Genomic DNA, 14924 nt, shown 5'->3' on the forward strand with positions numbered 1-14924 from the left:
CACTGCTGGGAATGCTGGGAAATTCTCCAGTAACAGCACTGGAGGGGTCTGGGTGATGACGGTGTCATTGTGTTGTCAGGTTCCTATAAGGTGTCAGGACGTCACTGTCTATTTCTCCATGGAGGAGTGGGAGTATATAGAAGGACACAAGGACCTGTACAAGGAGGCCATGATGGAGGAGCACCAGCCTCTTATATCACAGGGTAAGAGCCGTCATGTGCAGTGTATACACGTGTGTGCAGTGACATGTAATGGAGGAGCACCAGCCTCTTATATCACAGGGTAAGAGCCGTCATGTGCAGTGTATACACGTGTGTGCAGTGACATGTAATGGAGGAGCACCAGCCTCTTATATCACAAGGTAAGAGCCGTCATGTGCAGTGTGTACACGTGTGTGCAGTGACATGTAATGGAGGAGCACCAGCCTCTTATATCACAGGGTAAGAGCCGTCATGTGCAGTGTATACACGTGTGTGCAGTGACATGTAATGGAGGAGCACCAGCCTCTTATATCACAAGGTAAGAGCCGTCATGTGCAGTGTATACACGTGTGTGCAGTGACATGTAATGGAGGAGCACCAGCCTCTTATATCACAAGGTAAGAGCCGTCATGTGCAGTGTATACACGTGTGTGCAGTGACATGTAATGGAGGATCTCCACAGTTTCTTCTCACATTACATTAGAGGCTACGTGTGCTTTATATGTCAGTCATATCCATAGGGCTCCAGTCACATGATGGGAGCGTGTCCTTCTGGCCTCCGTCGGGCCGGTATAGTAGACTACACTGCTCTGTCAGAGGCGTCCTGTGAAATCCGTGTTCCGCAGCGTATACATTGTAGATTATACATGGAGCTTCTGGGCAATGTCCGCCCCTGTCGGAGCTTCTGTCAGATTAAAAGCAAAGTTTTTTTATCCAGCCTTAGAAATTGGATGAAGTTGTGTGGGATGATTGTGCGACGCCTCCTGTTCATCAACGTCCAAGGTATCACCACTTGTTGCAAACTTAGACAAAATTCTGGAACTGAGAGAACTTGGTTCATCACTCTGACAGATCACTGAACGCCTAGGCCGAGATCTCAGCATTGCTCAACATTGTGTGTCCCAGTGGTTGGGAGAACAATGATGAACTGGAATGGCAGCAAGAGGTGCCGAGAGGACAACCTCTGCCCAGACGGATTGTGTGACTACAAGACTGTCACCTAGTGATCCATTCTGTGCTGGAAGTGAAATTAGACGTCACATTTCAGGTCTAGAGCGCTGCTCTCTGATTGGAGATGTCCCCATCACATCATGGAGTGTTCCCCTTATCCAGCTGACGGTGATCTCTGATCAGATTCTTCTCTGATCCCGGCTGTTCCTGCAGGACATGACGGTCAGTCACATCCACACACCCACCGGGGATTATGTGCTATCATGATGTACTACATGTGCAGGAATTACATGCCGCCAGTGACCTACATGTACCTCATTGTGCAGGAAAGGGTTAAGCAATTTTACAGAACATCTACAGTGTGGAAGTCGCATGGAGTCCGTAAAAACTTCCAACCCGAGTTTCTCCTCGTTTTCTGCTTCTTCTGGGGCTGTAGCTCCATTTCCTCCTAAAGGGTTTTATTTCGTATCCACCAAATGTGTACATTTAATGAAATACATCAATAAAACTGGATCTGTCAGAGGGATCAACCCGAGAAGGGCGTAACTGTCCTTCTAATGAATCCTCTTACAGAGGAGGATGGGGGTTTCAGTGATCTCAGAGGTCCCTGTTCCTGTCCAGCAGGGCGGCAGTCTCTCTCATCTGATGCTTTTCTTTTTCCCCATTCACCATGAAAGCTCCTTAGGAGAAAGAAACTCGGAGGAGGATATAGATGTAGAGCTTTCTCCGAAACCTCGGAGCCTGGTGGAGAGGAGACTGGGAGTAGTTGTTTTGCCTGATCTATAGACAGATCTACAGGAGGCCATGTATTCAGTCACTGTGTGCTTGTGTCTCCACAGATGGATCCAGGAGAAGAGATCCACCAGAGAGATGTCCCCGTCCTCTGTATTCCCAGGACTGTCCAGAGGACAAGGTCCCAGAGAACCCTCAGGTAGATGAAGCTGAGCCCTGTACACATCTATATAGGGGGGTCCTGCAGTCATAGAGGGGTCATAGATTGTGGGGGTCTCTTCTGTGGATCTGTTAGATTTCCCACCTGTCTGCTGTATTGTACTGAATTGTTACAGATGACAAATCAGGGGGAAGATCTGACTGATATTAAAGTGGAGGATGAAGAAGAGAGGATGATGGGCGATCCCCCGTGTAAGAGTGAGGTGGAGGAGGACATTCCAGGAGATGTCACCACAGGTATGGAATCATGAATGGAGAAAGTGACTTCAGGTTCTGTCCTTGGTGCCTTCAGGGCAGGAGGAGAATCTGATCACCGGCTGCTGCTCTCTGATTGGAGATGTCCCCATCACATCATGGAGTGTTCCCCTTATCCAGCTGACGGTGATCTCTGATCAGATTCTTCTCTGATCCCGGCTGTTCCTGCAGGACATGACGGTCAGTGATAAGCCACACACCCACTGGGGACTATGAGGGCACAGCTTTTGTGTCTGCACCTCCATGATGAACTACATGTACGGCATTGTGCAGGAATTACATGACATCAGTGACCTACATGTACCTCTGTGCAGAAAAGGGTTAATCATCATTTTGGGCTCGTCAGCAGATATTACAATAAATCCTGACATTTTGCTGATTTCCTTTAAATCAAATAAATTAGTGAAGAAATCCCCCAATAATAACAGCGGAGAAGAAAGCTCCTCATCTTACTTCTATATTTCATATATGAGGCTGGGGGCAAGAACTGAGGAGACATCTGACAACACACAAGGTCTCCTGACAACTCTGCACACAAGTCACAGGGGGACATGTTGTCTTCAGGATATTCCTATAGAACAACCTTAGGCTGTGATATCAGCAGTCAATGTCTATAATCTAGTGCCCACTATACAGCTCTCCGGGAACATGTCTTCTGGGGGTCTCCTATAAGGGTCTATAGAGGGAACCTTTCCCCCCTTATGCCCCCTCTCTGAGCGGTGACAGGCTGATGTCTATAATCTAGTGCCCACTATACAGCTCTCCGAGAACATGTCTTCTGGGGGTCTCCTATAAGGGTCTATGGAGGGAACCTTTCCCCCCCTTATGCCCCCTCTCTGAGCGGTGACCGGCTGATGTCTATAATCTAGTGCCCACTATACAGCTCTCCGGGAACATGTCTTCTGGGGGTCTCCTATAAGGGTCTATAGAGGGAACCTTTCCCCCCTTATGCCCCCTCTCTGAGCGGTGACAGGCTGATGTCTATAATCTAGTGCCCACTATACAGCTCTCCGAGAACATGTCTTCTGGGGGTCTCCTATAAGGGTCTATGGAGGGAACCTTTCCCCCCCTTATGCCCCCTCTCTGAGCGGTGACCGGCTGATGTCTATAATCTAGTGCCCACTATACAGCTCTCCGGGAACATGTCTTCTGGGGGTCTCCTATAAGGGTCTATGAGGGAACCTTCCCCCCCCTTATGCCCCCTCTCTGAGCGGTGACCGGCTGATGTCTATAATCTAGTGCCCACTATACAGCTCTCCGGGAACATGTCTTCTGGGGGGTCTCCTATAAGGGTCTATGAGGGAACCTTTCCCCCCCTTATGCCCCCTCTCTGAGCGGTGACCGGCTGATGTCTATAATCTAGTGTCCACTATACAGCTCTCCGGGAACATGTCTTCTGGGGGTCTCATATAAGGGTCTATGGAGGGAACCTTCCCCCCCCCTTATGCCCCCTCTCTGAGCGGTGACCGGCTGATGTCTATAATCTAGTGCCCACTATACAGCTCTCCGGGAACATGTCTTCTGGGGGTCTCCTATAAGGGTCTATGAGGGAACCTTTCCCCCCTTATGCCCCCTCTCTGAGCGGTGACCGGCTGATGTCTATAATCTAGTGCCCACTATACAGCTCTCCGGGAACATGTCTTCTGGGGGTCTCCTATAAGGGTCTATGGAGGGAACCTTTCCCCCCTTATGCCCCCTCTCTGAGCGGTGACAGGCTGATGTCTATAATCTAGTGCCCACTATACAGCTCTCCGGGAACATGTCTTCTGGGGGTCTCCTATAAGGGTCTATGGAGGGAACCTTCCCCCCCTTATGCCCCCTCTCTGAGCGGTGACCGGCTGATGTCTGTAATCTAGTGCCCACTATACAGCTCTCCGGGAACATGTCTTCTGGGGGTCTCCTATAAGGGTCTATGGAGGGAACCTTTCCCCCCTTATGCCCCCTCTCTGAGCGGTGACCGGCTGATGTCTATAATCTAGTGCCCACTATACAGCTCTCCGGGAACATGTCTTCTGGGGGTCTCCTATAAGGGTCTATGGAGGGAACCTTTCCCCCCTTATGCCCCCTCTCTGAGCGGTGACCGGCTGATGTCTATAATCTAGTGCCCACTATACAGCTCTCCGGGAACATGTCTTCTGGGGGTCTCCTATAAGGGTCTATGAGGGAACCTTTCCTCCTTATGCCCCCTCTCTGAGCGGTGAGCGGCTGATGTCTATAATCTAGTGCCCACTATACAGCTCTCCGGGAACATGTCTTCTGGGGTCTCCTATAAGGGTCTATGGAGGGAACCTTTCCCCCCTTATGCCCCCTCTCTGAGCGGTGACCGGCTGATGTCTATAATCTAGTGCCCACTATACAGCTCTCCGGGGACATGTCTTCTGGGGGTCTCTTATAAGGGTCTATGGAGGGAACCTTTCCCCCCTTATGCCCCCTCTCTGAGCGGTGACCGGCTGATGTCTATAATCTAGTGCCCACTATACAGCTCTCCGGGGACATGTCTTCTGGGGGTCTCTTATAAGGGTCTATGGAGGGAACCTTTCCCCCCTTATGCCCCCTCTCTGAGCGGTTACCGGCTGATGTCTATAATCTAGTGCCCACTATACAGCTCTCCGGGAACATGTCTTCTGGGGGTCTCCTATAAGGGTCTATGGAGGGAACCTTTCCCCCCTTATCCCCCCTCTCTGAGCGGTGACCGGCTGATGTCTATAATCTAGTGCCCACTATACAGCTCTCCGGGAACATGTCTTCTGGGGGTCTCCTATAAGGGTCTATGGAGGGAACCTTTCCCCCCTTATGCCCCCTCTCTGAGCGGTGACCGGCTGATGTCTATAATCTAGTGCCCACTATACAGCTCTCCGGGGACATGTCTTCTGGGGGTCTCCTATAAGGGTCTATGGAGGGAACCTTCCCCCCCTCTTATGCCCCCTCTCTGAGCGGTGACAGGCTGATGTCTATAATCTAGTGCCCACTATACAGCTCTCCGGGAACATGTCTTCTGGGGGTCTCCTATAAGGGTCTATGAGGGAACCTTCCCCCCTTATGCCCCCTCTCTGAGCGGTGACCGGCTGATGTCTATAATCTAGTGCCCACTATACAGCTCTCCGGGGACATGTCTTCTGGGGGTCTCTTATAAGGGTCTATGGAGGGAACCTTTCCCCCCTTATGCCCCCTCTCTGAGCGGTGACAGGCTGATGTCTATAATCTAGTGCCCACTATACAGCTCTCCGGGAACATGTCTTCTGGGGGTCTCCTATAAGGGTCTATGGAGGGAACCTTTCCCCCCTTATGCCCCCTCTCTGAGCGGTGACAGGCTGATGTCTTCTGGGGGTCTCCTATATGGGTCTACGGAGGCTCAGATCTATGGACATCCTATAAAATAAAAAAAATCGAATCCCGAGGGGATATTTGGAGAATCCTCATTCGTTTGTTGTCCACACCATGAAGCAATTATTTTTCCATATTTAAGGTAATTTTGGAGGTGGTAGACTTTCTACTACATAGTATGTTCTGCACCACTCTTAGATATGACATTTTGTAACAGGATGGATTTCTCAAACTCCAGGCTGAAAACTGCAGAATTTGTAAGTGTTTGGTGGCGGACTGGACCCTGGGTCAACAACCTTGTAGATAAGGGGAGTGTGATTGTTTTTCTAGGCTGAGTGTTCATTAGTCCGAACCATCTCCTCCTGGGTCAGTATGGCATGATGAGAATTAGAGAGCAGTTCTCCTTCATGAACTTCTGAAAGTCTCAGGGAATCAAAGGAATGTGGGAAATTCCACATTTCTGGGTTTTTGCTTTACAATGGAGAGAAGTATCATCCCTATCACATGTGGGCACAAATTGTACTGATGTCAGACTAGTCACAACAGTCTGAGCTGTAGAGGGCTCTGATACTGAGAGGCTGGATTGTAGGTGATAGTCCCGGCGCCATTACAAAAGATCATGTGCTTTAAGGCTGTGAAGGCTGGAAAAGGCACGTTCTGACCCCTGAGTCTGATGTGATCACCAAGGCCTTGCTTCGGTCCCATGCTGCCTCTCTGCATCAAGCCCCCTGGGCCACCACTGGAGGGAATTTCATTAGGGCTACAGTGCCTGCAGAGATGGGGACCAGGCCGCAACATGAGGAGGGAATGCCGCTGCCCGGATCTGACCTCGGCCTAGGCAGAGTAAAATGTCTTCAGCTTGGAACCCCAGAGGAGCTCCCCGCACCTCACTGATCTGCCTGCCTTTGACAGGACAGGAAAGAACACTGGAGGGGGGGGGGGGGTTAAACCTTAGTTTTTTCCTGTCCTATCAGGAGAAGGCAGTCTCAGATGTGCTGTCATGGAGACGAAATAGTTTTTCGTTAAAATTGTTAACCATAGGAAAATCTACATATTTGGTTCCAGTGCAATCCTAGCAACCCATAGAATAAATAGAACTTATTCATACTCAACTACGCATTGCGCAAAAAAAAGACATATTTGCCACCGTTTGCCTTTCCCCACCCCAAAAAAATAAAAATTTGTCAATAGATTAATTGTACTGCAAAATCATTATATGTAAAAATGAGTAGAGTTGAGCGAACACCTGGATGTTCGGGAAGTTCAGCCGAACTTCACGAAAATGTTCGGGTTCGGGATCCGAACTCGACCCGAACTTCGCCCCGAACCCCATTGAAGTCAATGGGTCCCGAACTTTTCGGCACTAAAAAGGCTGTAAAACAGCCCAGGAAAGGGCTAGAGGGCTGCAAAATGTAGGTAAATCCCCTGCAAACAAATGTGGATAGGGAAATGAATTAAAAAAATAAAAATTTACCAATATTAATTGGAGAGAGGTCCCATAGCAGAGAATTGGGCTTCATGTCGCCCACCACTGGAACAGTCCACTGTCAGATATTTAGGCCCCGGCACCCAGACAGAGGAGAGAGGTTCCATAGCAGAGAATCGGGCTTCATGTCATAGCAGAGAATCATGTTTCATGTAACCCAACACTGGAACAGGCCACTGTCAGATATTTTTAGGCCTCGACACCCAGACAGAGGAGAGAGGTTCCATAGCAGAGAATCAGGCTTCATGTCATAGCAGAGAATCAGGTTTCATGTCATAGCAGAGAATCAGGCTTCAGGTCATTGTCAGATATTTAGGCCCCGACACCCAGACAGAGGAGAGAGGTCCCATAGCAGAGAATCATGCTTCATGTCACCTAACACTGGAACAGGCCACTGTCAGATATTTAGGCCCTGGCACCCAGACAGAGGAGAGAGGTCCCATAGCAGAGAATCAGGCTTCATGTCATAGCAGAGAATCAGGCTTCATGTCACCCAACACTAGAACAGGCCATTGTCAGATATTTTTAGGCCCCGGCACCCAGACAGAGGGGAGGTTCATTCAACTTTGGGTTGCCCCGCAATATAATGGTAAAATTAAAAAAAGAGGATTGAATGAGGAAGTGCCCTGGAGTACAATAATATATGGTTAAGGGGAGATAGTTATAAATGTCTAATCTGCACAAGGGATGGACAGGTCCTGTGGGATCCATGCCTGGTTCATTTTTATGAACGTCAGCTTGTCCACATTGGCTGTAGACAGGCGGCTGCGTTTGTCTGTAATGACGCCCCCTGCCGTGCTGAATACACGTTCAGACAAAACGCTGGCTGCCGGGCAGGCCAGCACCTCCAAGGCATAAAAGGCTAGCTTTGGCCACGTGGACAATTTGGAGACCCAGAAGTTGAATGGGGCCGAACCATCAGTCAGTACGTGGAGGGGTGTGCACACGTACTGTTCCACCATGTTAGTGAAATGTTGCCTCCTGCTAACACGCTGCGTATCAGGTGGTGGTGCAGTTAGCTGTGGCGTGTTGACAAAACTTTTCCACATCTCTGCCATGCTAACCCTGCCCTCAGAGGAGCTGGCCGTGACACAGCTGCCTTGGCGACCTCTTGCTCCTCCTCTGCCTTCGCCTTCATCCCCTGTGACATTTGGGAATGCTCTCAGTAGCGCGTCTACCAACGTGCGCTTGTACTCGCGCATCTTCCTATCACGCTCCAGTGCAGGAAGTAAGGTGGGCACATTGTCTTTGTACCGGGGATCCAGCAGGGTGGCAACCCAGTAGTCCGCACACGTTAAAATGTGGGCAACTCGGCTGTCGTTACGCAGGCACTGCAGCATGTAGTCGCTCATGTGTGCCAGGCTGCCCAGGGGTAAGGACAAGCTGTCCTCTGTGGGAGGCGTATCGTCATCGTCCTGCCTTTCCCCCCAGCCACGCACCAGTGATGGGCCCGAGCTGCGTTGGGTGCCACCCCGCTGTGACCATGCTTCATCCTCATCCTCCTCCACCTCCTCCTCGTCCTCCTCGTCCTCCAGTAGTGGGCCCTGGCTGGCCACATTTGTACCTGGCCTCTGCTGTTGCAAAAAACCTCCCTCTAAGTCACTTCTAAGAGACTGGCCTGAAAGTGCTAAAAATGACCCCTCTTCCTCCTCCTCCTCCTCCTCCTGGGCCACCTCCTCTTCCATCATCGCCCTAAGTGTTTTCTCAAGGAGACATAGAAGTGGTATTGTAACGCTGATAACGGCGTCATCGCCACTGGCCATGTTGGTGGAGTACTCGAAACAGCGCAACCGGGCACACAGGTCTCGCATGGAGGCCCAGTCATTGGTGGTGAAGTGGTGCTGTTCTGCAGTGCGACTGACGCGTGCGTGCTGCAGCTGAAACTCCACTATGGCCTGCTGCTGCTCGCACAGTCTGTCCAGCATGTGCAAGGTGGAGTTCCACCTGGTGGGCACGTCGCATACGAGGCGGTGAGCGGGAAGGCCGAAGTTACGCTGTAGCGCAGACAGGCGAGCAGCGGCAGGATGTGAACGCCGGAAGCGCGAACAGACGGCCCGCACTTTATGCAGCAGCTCTGACATGTCGGGGTAGTTGTGAATGAACTTCTGCACCACTAAATTCAGCACATGCGCCAGGCAAGGGATGTGCGTCAAACCGGCTAGTCCCAGAGCTGCGACGAGATTTCGCCCATTATCGCACACCACCAGGCCGGGCTTGAGGCTCACCGGCAGCAACCACTCGTCGGTCTGTTGTTCTATACCCCGCCACAACTCCTGTGCGGTGTGGGGCCTGTCCCCCAAGCATATGAGTTTCAGAATGGCCTGCTGACGTTTACCCCGGGCTGTGCTGAAGTTGGTTGTGAAGGTGTGTGGCTGACTGGATGAGCAGGTGGAAGAAGAGGAGGAGGAAGCTGAGTAGGAGGAGGAGGCAACAGGAGGCAAAGAATGTTGCCCTGCGATCCTTGGCGGCGGAAGGACGTGCGCCAAACAGCTCTCCGCCTGGGGCCCAGCTGCCACTACATTTACCCAGTGTGCAGTTAGGGAGATATAGCATCCCTGGCCGTGCTTACATGAGCTGTTTGAAGCTGTCCGTCTCCACCAGCCTGAATGACAGCATTTCATAGGCCAGTAGTTTAGAAATGCTGGCATTCAGGGCCAGGGATCGAGGGTGGCTAGGTGGGAATTTACGCTTTCTCTCAAATGTTTGTGAGATGGAGAGCTGAACGCTTCCGTGTGACATGGTGGAGATGCTTGGTGACGGAGGTGGTGGTGTTGGTGGTACATCCTCTGTTTGCTGGGCGGCAGGTGCCAACGTTCCTCCAGGAAAGAAAAGGCGGAGGAAGAGGCCGAGGCAGCAGCAGAAGAGGTAGCAGGGGGAGCCTGAGTGAGTTCCTTGTTTTTAAGGTGTTTATTCCACTGCAGTTCATGCTTTGCATGCAGGTGCCTGGTCATGCAGGTTGTGCTAAGGTTCAGAACGTTAATGCCTCGCTTCAGGCTCTGGTGGCACAGGAGTGGATTCAAATCCGCATCGTAGTAATATAGGATTTCACCATGTGTAACTGATCGTGGCTGAATTCCACACACTACATGTAGAGTTTGCTAAAAATCCACAACAGGTAATCCTCTGTGGAAAATATTTCCATTGGAATTACCCTAGGAAGACTGAGGGGGTCTTCCAGCTCTCTTATGGATGGTCACTAAGCTTTCCTGGTCTCCTAGTACGGGAACATATAGAGAAGTTATCAGAGGATTTAGCCATTCAGGAGTCTTATGGCAGCTCCTAGGAGAACTGTGTGGTATACAGCCTGTCACCCAGCTTTCCTGAGGAGAACATATCTCAGTATGGGAATATATAGAGAAGTCATTAGATGATTTGGCCATTGAGTAGTCTTAGTTCTCATAGGAGCTGCAACCCGGCTTTCCAAGACTCCTGAATGGGTAAATCATATGATAACGTATCTAAATGTTCCTATACTGAGATATATTCTCTTCAGGAGACCAGGAAAGCTGGGTGACAGACAGCCTGTATGCCACACAGCTCTCCTAGGAGATGCCACCCGGCTTTCTGTGTGGTATACAGGCTGTCACCCAGCTTTCCTAGAAAGGGATAGAACTAAGAAATGAATGCATGGTAACTGCAGGGATAGAGCACGGTGCAGGAATGGCCACCAGTTGTGGCTAGCAGGAGCTCCGGCCTAATGACGGCAGCAGGTATGCAGCTCCCCGCTGCGTTCATGGCCATAGCAGGCAGACATTACAAACTTTGAGCCTGGCGGATAAGTGCAGAGTGCATAATTTACCGCCGCAGAGCCGGCCGCGCATGGACCTGGCAGCACTTGGTGCCCTGGGATGTTGCGCTGCCCGATCATGTCCCCTGCTGTATACAGCAGGAGGAATGATGATGGGCTGATTGTCTTCCCTCCACTTGTCAGCGAGTGCAGCGCCGCTACCTGTGCTCCTGCTCTGCCTCCCCTGCACTAACTAATCTTCCCCGCCGAGCCTCTCTCACCGGGACACGGGCTCCAATGTCTGCCGGACAGTTATCACATAAGTACCGGCCGGGCTCCGGTAAAGGCTCCACGATGAAGCTGAAAGCTGAGGGGTCCGGGCAGGGTGGCAGTCCGAGCCTGGGCGCACGTGATAAAAAAAAAAGTTTTGTTTTGCTCGCGGTCCTAACCCTCCAGTGGCTGTGCCCGGCTGCTGGTGTGCTGGGCTTATTTTCAAGCAGGGGCAAATACCCTGGCGCCTGGGATTTGTCGAGCCCTGAGCTAAGGAACTATAGTATTCATTTGCTAGCTGATTATACCACCATCTGTATTTGCACATCTGACTATTATATGCTACCTGTGGATTGGTTTCTAACCAGATATAATCCCATTAATGGACCGGGCATATATATTATGAGAAACTGGTGGCAGTCTACCGGGAAGGCAGAGCTCTTTTGCACTGGGGCAGGGTTTGCTGTCAGGGTTTTGAGCGAGTGTTGTGTTATGCCTGAAGGTAGCATGGACAACCCTCTCTCACTCCCCGTGCCTACCTGTGCCCACGCCCGCATGATGCCAATGTACAGTCAGGCGGGGCTGCGAGGTGTGGTATCGTCACACTTGTGAACTTGTATAAAAGCCCAGTTGGTGTTGGGGAGCAAAAAGTACTGTGGCAGAGAGCAGGACTGGGTGCCAGACATGGTCGGGCATTTCACATTTTTGAGTTTTAGCATGTCATAATTTACTGTATGTAATAAAAGTCATGACCTGGTGTAAAACAGAATCCTGGACTTTGTCAGGAAGTTATAGAAACTTTGTAAGATTGAAATAACAAGTGTAATTTTTATTTTTGTTAGCCAAAGCCAAGTGGATTCAAACTAAATGGCCTATAGTTCTTCTTCCTGCTCGATCAACCTTCAGCCTAATGGTAATGTTATAAGTTTGTCTTCTCTGTAGTTTGTAAAAATAAAATACATTTTCAATTCTTATCTTAACAGAAATCCCCAGTAGCAATTCTGAGGAAAACTTCATGTTATCTCTAGAAGATGAAGATATCATGGAGAACTTTACAGAACAAAACCTCATTACCCCTAATGTTTATCCAGGACGTCACAGTACAAATCTTTCATATAATCCCCCTAATTATAAAGGACCATCTTCTGATCAATCACTGATTGTAACCACAAGTACAGCTCAGAAAGGAGGTGAAAGGTTTCATTGTGATAAAGAGTCCACAAAAAGCTCAGGTCTTTCTACACACAGAGGAATTCTCACAGGAGAGAAGCCATACTCCTGCTCAGAATGTGGGAAATGTTTTAAACTGAAAACACATTTTGTTATACATGAGAGACGCCACACAGAAGAGAAGCCATATTCATGTTCAAAATGTTGGAAATGCTTTACACAGAAATGGCATCTTGTTAAACATGAGAGAATTCACACAAGGGAGAAGCCATATTCATGTTCAGAATGTGGGAAATGTTTTACATATAATTCACAACTAGTCAAACATGAGAGAAGTCACACAGGAGAGAAGCCATATTCATGCCCAGAATGTGGGAAATGTTTTACACAAAAATCAGCTCTTGTTAGACATGAGAAAAGTCACACAGGAGAGAAGCCGTTTCCATGTTCAGAATGTGGAAAATGTTTTACACAGAAATCAGATCTTGTTAGACATGAGAAAAGTCACACAGGAGAGAAGTCATATTCATGTTCAGAATGTGGGAAATCTTGTACACAGAAATCAGATCTACTTAAACATGAGAAAATTCACACCGGGGCAAAGCCGTTTTCATGTTTAGAATGTGGGAAATGTTTTACACAGAAATCAAATCTTGTTGCACATGAAAGAATTCACACGAGAGAGAAAGCATATTCATGTTCAGTATGTGGGAAATCTTTTAGACAAAAATCAGATCTACTTAAACATGAGAAAATTCACACCGGGGCAAAGTCGTTTTCATGTTCAGAATGTGGGAAATGTTTTACACAGAAATCAAATCTTGTTATACATGAGAGAATTCACACATCAGATAAGTCACAAAGGAGAGAAGCTGTTTTCATGCTCAAAAGGTAAGAAGCGCTTTTCAGATAAATAAAATCTTGTTATACATATCACACACGGACCATTTTCATATATATTTTACATATTAGGCAATTCATTGTCTTTAAAGGGGTTGTCCACCTTTAACATGTTATATCAGACCCCACATAGTGGCCAGACCCGTGGTAGTGATCATACTTACCTGGTCCCCGCTGCTGGGTTCTGGCTAATCTGTGTTCATATCTGGGCATGTAACTGCTGTAGCCAATGAATGGCAGCAAAGTATTACCCATGTGGCATGTGACCCTGTGATATGCCACACAGGTGATATGTCACCGCTGCCGGCATTCATTGGCTGCTATGTTCATGTTCCCAGGGTCTGGGAGACCCGAGACCCGTGGAGTCGACTGGGCAGGAGAGGGAGCCAGAACCCAATGACGAGGACCATGTAAGTATAAGCGTTAATTTCTTAACGATAATTTGTTTTCCCTTGGTCCTAACAGCAGCACATGTGGGGTTTATCCGCCCCAGTGAAACTGGTAGGACAGACGGAATATTTAATGAAGTAAAGTAATCAAATAAATCCACGCCCCCATTACCTCACTATAAGAGGCCAAACCCCCCATACATCAGTGTATCATAACAAGAAACTCTCAAAAAAAACTAAGGGAGGGATACTTGTGTGCTGCTGTTAGGACTAAGGGAAAACAAATTATCGTTAAGAAATTAACGCTTCCCTTACGTCCTAACCAGCAGCACATGTCGGGACTTAGCAAGAAGTTAGCCTAAAGGGTAGGGACTTCAATGCTGAATGGAATTCAAAACAGACCGCCCAAAGGCAGTGTCTTCTGAACCCCTGAGGTTGAGTCTATAATGGCTCACAAAGGTAGAATGTGAGCTCCAGGAGGCCGCGGAACAGATCTGTTCCAGAGGAATAAGAGACCTTTCGGCCCAACTAGTAGAGACTGCTCGGGTGGAGTGAGCAGTGACAAAGGCAGGAGGAGGTCTATTCTGGGAAGCGAAAGATTCTCTGATGGCCTCTGTGATCCATCTACTTAGAGTAGGCTTAGAGGCCTTCTTCCCTTTATTCCTGCCAAAGAACAGGATAAGAAGATTCTCTGACCTTCTGAACTCCCGGGATCTCTCAATGTAGATTCTCAAACATCTGGCCACATCCAGAGTATGGAGGGAAGTTTCTTCTGCAGAGGAAGAAGAGGAACATAACACAGGCAAAGACACAACTTGCTTAATGTTGTGTACAGAGGGCACCTTAGGCAAAAAGGTGGGTAAAAAATGTAAAAGGACTCTCTGGTAAAAATAAAGTGTGTGGCTCATACGCCGAAAAAGCCTGAAGCTCTGAAATGCGTTTGACCGAAGTTATGGCCAACAAAAAGGTTACCTTCCAGGATAAAAACTTAAAGTCCACTTCTTCCAAGGGTTCAAAGGGAGGACCACTCAACCCTTTAAGCACCACTGAGAGATCCCACTGCGGTATAGGTCTTTAAATGCTAGGCTTAAGACGTACGGCTCCTTTAAGGATCCTCTTAATCAGAGCGTCTTGATGTAAAGGTCTGCCAAAGGCAGCTGACAGAGCAGAGATCTGTACCTTGAGTGTAGAAGGGCTGAGGCCCTTATCTAGTCCATCCTGCATGAACTGGAGAATAGCTGATACTGGAGGATCCTGAGATGGTACTTGAGGAGATGCACACCATAGAAGAACAATGCGCT

The 14924-nt window shown here is 49.0% G+C and overlaps 1 protein-coding gene across 1 annotated transcript; it reads left to right on the forward strand.

The window, feature by feature from the left end:
* Window positions 1-2286: 2286 nt before the first annotated feature.
* Window positions 2287-13254, forward strand: LOC122924981 (gastrula zinc finger protein XlCGF8.2DB-like). Its single transcript, XM_044276528.1, has 2 exons — window positions 2287-2339; window positions 12148-13254. The coding sequence occupies exon 2, from the start codon at window positions 12180-12182 to the stop codon at window positions 13227-13229; it is 1050 nt and encodes a 349-aa protein (XP_044132463.1). The 5' UTR covers window positions 2287-2339; window positions 12148-12179; the 3' UTR covers window positions 13230-13254.
* Window positions 13255-14924: the final 1670 nt, after the last annotated feature.

Source organism: Bufo gargarizans, chromosome 1, assembly GCF_014858855.1.
Source record: "Bufo gargarizans isolate SCDJY-AF-19 chromosome 1, ASM1485885v1, whole genome shotgun sequence".
Taxonomy (NCBI): domain Eukaryota; kingdom Metazoa; phylum Chordata; class Amphibia; order Anura; family Bufonidae; genus Bufo; species Bufo gargarizans.

Bases quoted from the DNA above. Each gene is read 5' to 3' on its own strand.
- LOC122924981 (XM_044276528.1), top strand. From the start codon at position 12,180: ATGTTATCTCTAGAAGATGAAGATATCATGGAGAACTTTACAGAACAA.